Below are 6810 nucleotides of genomic sequence, written 5' to 3' on the forward strand. Positions count from 1 at the left end.
ATATATATATATATAAATATATACATATGTATGTATATATCTGTATGTATATGTGTATGTGCATATATGTGTAGATATGTATATGTATTTATGTATTACATGTATGTGTTACCATTCAGCGTAAGCCCAAATTGACAACCATTATCACAACAGCTAACATTACTCCGACACGACCTTTACACCGCCGTTGCATCATTGAACATCCCGAAGAACGGGAGTTTTCTGCTAACTCATCCATGAATGGTTGATTTGGATCATTACTACTGCCTGTCTCACCGGACAGACCAAGCCATGCACTCATCGATGCCCTACCAGAGGCATTTGACGCCTGACAGATGTATCGACCCGTGTCTGATGCTGTGACATTTTGTATGACAAACCAGACCACGTATAACCCAGTCGCCTGGTTTTTCTCAATAAACAGTTCCTGTTTTATATTTGTGCTTCCTGTTGTGTTCACCGAAGATACTTTCAACCACTCGATATAAGGCGATGATACGCTACTCACAACACATTTGAACCTGGCAACACTACCTTCAGCTACGGTTTGGTTAGTGATGCCTTTAACTACAGGTGGTGCCTGCTTGCTTACTCTGATTACATGTAGATTGTATCGATGAGTAATTCGGCCATGTTTATTTTCAGCAATACACTGATACTCCCCTTCATGTTTAGGGGCCAGTTTTTTCATTATCATCGTTTGACCCTCCCATTTGATACGATTCCCTTTCTTCCATATCACTTTCGGAACAGGATTTCCATCAGCGTAGCAGCGGAGTTTTAACTGTGATCCTGCAGGAAAGTACAAATCAGATCTGTCCTTACGAACCCAAAATGGAGGTTTACCTTCACTTTCACCTTCAATACTTTTGTTGTGCATTTGGTCGGTTTTTATGGACTCTACCTGAGAAAGATTTTTGGTGAGAACTCGGAAATCTGACCTCAGTTTATGACCATTTTTTGTTTCTGTTCTGCAAGAATAATTCCCAGAATCCTCTGCTTTATAAGGGTTCATCACTAAAGTATTCCGTGAAACTTTAATTCGGGAACTATTTTTGTTAGGGTCTGCGGTTTGCTTCAGAATCTGGGAATTTTTGAACCAGGACATACTTAACTTGGAGTGACCTCTGACTTTACATACAAACTTCATCTTCTCACCTGGTGTGCCATATTGGAGAGGCTGGGGCTGGCGACGGAATGAAGGCTTATGTAACCTTAAGCTTGTGTCATTTGTCACAGAAATACGTGCCCCAGCAACATGGATGACAAGAAGAAGCAAAACAGACAAAGCTGAAACAATATCGTGTGAAACGAACATTATTATTATTATTATAAGGTTGGTGAGTGTATGTATGTACGTGTATGAGTGTCTCAGTATGGCTGGTTAGATCTACTTTCAGTTTCCGTTTACAGAATCATCACAGCATGGAGAGGCCCCTTGCCTTAATGCTAAAGGGAACGCTGATGATTTTTGGCCTGCCCTTAATTGCACTACTGTGTCCATCCCCATCCTTTGGATCAGTGATATGCACACACACATATACACACAGATACACACGCACATGCACACACACACGCGCATGCATATATATATATATATATATATATACACACACACACACACACACACCGTTTTTACTCGTGTATATGTCACACTATTTACTACTTGGTTTTAACTGAAAAAACTGGGGTGTGACTTATACATGAGTGCAACTTATATACAAGTGTGACTTATGCACGAGTGTGACTTATACGTAAGAAAATATGGTATTTATGTTTTGCATATATTCCATTATATCTTTTCTATTTGTTAAGCTGCAATTCTTTTTTTATGCCAACACGCAATGTAAAACTCTGACTGTTTTTGTGCATTGTCTTTGTTCTTTATACGTTCCCCTTGTGGCAAATAAAGAAAACATTATAATTGCTGTTGTTGTTGTTGCTGTTGTTGTTATTATTGTAGTTGTAGCTGCTGAGTTTGTTCTTAATTATTTTACTTGCCGATATGGATAATTTTTTGGCAGACCACTCTCTTCAATCAGTTAACGATATTCCTCACACACCAAACCTCTCCACACATCACATCTGGGAACCATTTCTGGCTCCTGACTAATTTTTAGTTTCATCTTCATTCGAGTAAGAACAATTACATCATTCACCATAACGAGACGTACAATTCATGATGGACCAAAAAGATACCATGTGATAGTGGTGGTGATGGTGGAGGTGGCAATGTAGTGGTGGTATTGGTGTTGTTGGTGAAGGTAGTGGTGGTGGTGGTGGTGGTTGTGGCGGGAGTAGGGTCTTCTCTATGTCTCCGAGTATTTTCTTTTCCTTTTCTTCTTACTTTTTTGTCTTCTTTATAGTTTCCAAGAGTTCACACCTGAAAAAGTAGAACATAGATATATGTATATATTTATATATTCATATATTTATATATTTGTATATCTATATGTGGATGTATTTGGTGTTTGGAGAAAGAGAGAGAAAGAGAGAAAGAAAGAAAGAGAGGATATAGTTGAGAGAGCTGGAGGAGAGAGAGGAAAAAGAGAAAAGGAGATGGACAGAGACAGATAAAGGAGAAAGTTGAATAGAGATAGAGAGGGAAGGGGAAAGAGAAGGATACAGAGATAGATAGATAGATAGATAGATAGATAGATAGATAGATAGATAGATAGATAGATAGATAGATAGATAGATCGAATGAGAGAAAATATGATGATCCCCAAATATAACAATAGAAATAAGATAATTTTTTTTACCAAAGTAATTACACAAGCAGGTAGATGTGTGTATGGGGGGGGGGGACAAAACATTTGGTGATTTAAAGGTTCTACAGAATTCACGGATGACTGCTTCAAGGCTGGGATGTCAATTGAATACTAAAAATTGTGTTTCTCAACAATAAACTTCTATAGGAAGTCAATTAAGATCACAAAACGCCCACAGAAGGAATTTGAACTTTCAAAACTCTTACACTCACATCAACCACACCTCAATATGCTTTCCATACAGGATAACAATATGACAGTTTAAATTCATGACAGTTGTTTCAGTAGAAATGTATTTAATATAGTCATAACAGATTTCATCATGTTACATAAATCTCCAGCTTCAGACATTATTCAAACTTAGTCAACCACGACATGCCAATAATTTCAGCCGTGACACAGCCTATCAGTTTCTCAATGAAATAGATAGATGTATAGTTATACAAACATTTGTCTTGCCAGTTCTCCTTCTTCATTCTTTTCCCTTTATTTTTATCCTATCATTCAGAAGAAGAGTGTATACTCGAAATGTTAAAGACATTTCCTTCATTTTTTTGCCGTGTCCTAAGTATCAAATTAATACCAAATCCATGTTTATTTTTTTTACCTTGTTTTTTTTTTTACTTTGTTATACTTTTCATCACCTTTGCACTATATATACACACATACACATACATACATACATACATACATACATACATACATACATGCATACATACATACATGCATGCATACATACATACATACATACATACATACATACATACATATACCTACATACACATATACAATCAGATAGATATACTTACAACTAGATAAACAGAGATATAACTATAAATATATATATATATACAGATGGTATGGCATCTTTGGAGAATTCTTGAATTGTGAGAATCTCTCTCCTCTTCAAGTGGAGCTGGTCTTAATTGCCATTTGATAATTTAGGTAACATCTCCCAGGGGCAGAGATAATTGAAAAAAATCAAGAATTTATGTTGCATGGTATTTGATATACCTGTATTTTTTTATGATGTTCAAATACATGTCCCTGGCTGTTCTGAGCTCAATTTCGTATGTGTGTGTATATATATATATATATATATATATATATATATATATATATATATATATATATAAAGGGGAGAATATACAAAAAATAACAACAGACGAGGACAGGTGGTGTAAATAACAAAAGTATATATTAGTATGACGCTCGGGAATACGGAAAGCATACATGAGGAGTTATAAAACTATATAGCCAGTACAGTGTATAGCATGTCTTCTACTTGCAGACAATTATCCAAAGTGTGGAATCCTCTGCATATACGGAAGAAGGCGCCAGTTGCCTGATCCACCACTGCCATCACATCTGACACACCCTTCATTATAAGAATGTGAAAACAATCTTAAATATTCTTTTTCTCTTGAGACATAGAACATGGAACTAGTTTTATACTTATTTTGAAAGACTTGATCAGCTAGAAATAGCAACTGTAGCTTCCTCAAATTACATTCTATTGTCTTGGAGTAATACATTGAGTAACACATTTGACTGCATAATCTGCAATAGGTAATATCTAAGACAAAGACAGCGGATGGGTTATGACTTAGTGACTTGCTCAACCAGAGCCAACCCATGATAAACAACCAACCAACCAACCAATTAATTAATTAGCCAATTAATCAATAAACCAACCAACCAACCAGTCAACTATCCAATTAACTGATTAATCAACTAAACAACCAACCAACTAACTAATTAATTAACTGACCAATTAACCAGTCAACTAATCAATCAACCAGCCAATCAATCAACCAATCAACCAATCAACTGATTAAATAACTAACCAACCAGTCAAACAGCCAACCAAACAATGACTAAACATCACAACTAGCACCACAGCCACTGCTCCCTTCACCACTGATTATACTATAGCCACCACCACAACCATTATCAACACAACCACCGACACTACATCACCACCTTCCCCACTGCAATACACTACCAATACTATAACGACGACAACCACTAATCCCACCACCACCACCACCACTACCACCACCACTAAAACGCCCTCTATGGCCCACAGTTTGTTAAAATAATGATACGTCAACGTGGTGTGTGTGTGTGTGTGTATCTATGCATATGAGTGTATATGTATACCCGTGTGTACGCATCCAGTGTGTATAAAGTGTTACATTACTATTTTTTGTTCTTCCCAGCAGGGTTCCATGTTTAATGGATACAAACCAATCCTGTCTCTTTGTTTAGTCTACAATTAGGTGTGTGTATATGCGTGTATGTGTGTGTATGTGTGTGTGTGTGTGCATGCGTATGTATGTGTGTGTGTGTCTGTCTGTCTGTCTCTCTGTCTCTCTCTCTCTCTATCTATCTATCTATCTATCTACTAACCTCTCCACTGCCACGACTCCCTCTACCACTACCACCGCCACTACCATCGCTACTGGCACCGTCACTAGCACCGCAGCAAACACAATGATGGCGATGACCGCCACCAGTACCGCTAGTGCCATGACGACCACCACTACGACTACCACCACGGCTACCAGCCCAAAGCACCACAACTACCACCGCTGACCCCATGACAATCACGAGGATCCCCACTACGACCACCACCACCGCACCACCACCACCACCACCACCACCACTACTACTATAAACCACAATCGTTTGTTTAAATAACGATATATCAATATGAATGTATTTGTATGTAGATGTATGTCTTTGGGTGCAAGTGTGCGTGTGCGCGCGCATGATGCGGTTATGATTAAAATAAAGCTGCGTACAACGGAGATGAGGCCCTTAGTAAATGGACGAGGGACAAAGCAATAAACAGAATAAAGGCTTAGGGGCCACGCGAAAACAAAAATTAAGACGATAGTAATACATATACAGCAAAAAGCCTATGGGCTGCAAGACAAGACAAAAATGGGTAATGCGAACGAAGGAGAAATAAAAACTGTCCTAAAGGACTATAAACACGGGAGGGGTAGAGCGAGGAGCTCAGAAAATCGTAACCCGTCCGGTCGAAAGCAACGCGAAAAAGAATGACACCGCCTTAGGCCATCATATATATATATATATATATATATATATATATATCCTGTGAGAGTTAGAGGTTGGGAAGCCAACCAACTAAGGGAGGGATAGTACCTCTCCAATATACTGCTGGTAGTGTACCCAGTTATTCATGCCCAAATGCTGGTTATTGCGTGGCAATCTCGCAATTGAGAGTCATATATGGCGGGGGATATATATCTTTTAGTAGAATGATTAGCGTTGTGAAGGGGTGTGGCATAGTGGTTCGTAAGATCGTAGTTACAATTCTAGGACAAAGCGGTGCGTCGTGCTCGGGAGCAAAACACTTAATTTCATGTTGCTCCAGTCCACTCCATTGTAAATGAGTAAACCTGCAATAGACTGGCGTCCCCTTTAAGGGCAATATTGTATTGTAATAACCGGCCCTATAAGACCTAAGATTCAAGACAGCACTTGTGATTGGTGCTAATGCGCTACTTATGTTTTCATGCTGAAACTTAACGATTATTCGACCGCAGATTGAATAACATTGAAATAACAGCCATATTTGTTAGGCTTGCAACGAATGGTAAAAGACAGAGTTAATTAAATGGCTAAAGGGTCGTAATTATTCAGGGATTTGATGGTTATTCCCTTATTCCACTGCTGTTACATGCTTTGCAAATCGTTGGCGACTTTGATATGTAATTACTTAAGCGCGCATACAAGATACGAATATATTGCCATTATGCAATTTTACAATAGTTAATTGGTTTCTGCCGGAGGATATCTTCAATATATATATATATATATATATAACAATATATTATAAATTAACTACCAACAAAAATAATTGGTAAGCTAACTTAAAAAATCATCACCTAAATAGCAGAAAAAAACGACAGTGAAGATATGCAGACTCTTCAAGAATCGATCCTTTTGGTTATATTAATAATAATAAAGGAGTTACGACGCAAAAACGTATAAATTTATACGTTTT

At 37.8% G+C, this 6810-nt stretch overlaps 1 protein-coding gene across 4 annotated transcripts in view; it reads right to left on the minus strand.

The window, feature by feature from the left end:
• Positions 1 to 39: 39 nt before the first annotated feature.
• The window catches only part of LOC106873489 (fibroblast growth factor receptor 3-like), a 92967-nt gene continuing 86196 nt past the window's right edge, over positions 40 to 6810 (minus strand). For all 4 annotated transcript variants that reach the window (XM_052975497.1, XM_014920995.2, XM_052975498.1 and 1 more), the window contains one exon: positions 40 to 2383. In XM_052975497.1, the coding sequence (XP_052831457.1) occupies positions 116 to 1318 (1203 nt within the window). In that variant the 5' untranslated portion in view covers positions 1319 to 2383 and the 3' untranslated portion in view covers positions 40 to 115. The remainder of the gene's footprint in view (positions 2384 to 6810) is intronic.

The sequence above is a fragment of the Octopus bimaculoides genome, chromosome 21 (genome assembly GCF_001194135.2).
Source record: "Octopus bimaculoides isolate UCB-OBI-ISO-001 chromosome 21, ASM119413v2, whole genome shotgun sequence".
Taxonomy (NCBI): Eukaryota; Metazoa; Mollusca; class Cephalopoda; order Octopoda; family Octopodidae; genus Octopus; species Octopus bimaculoides.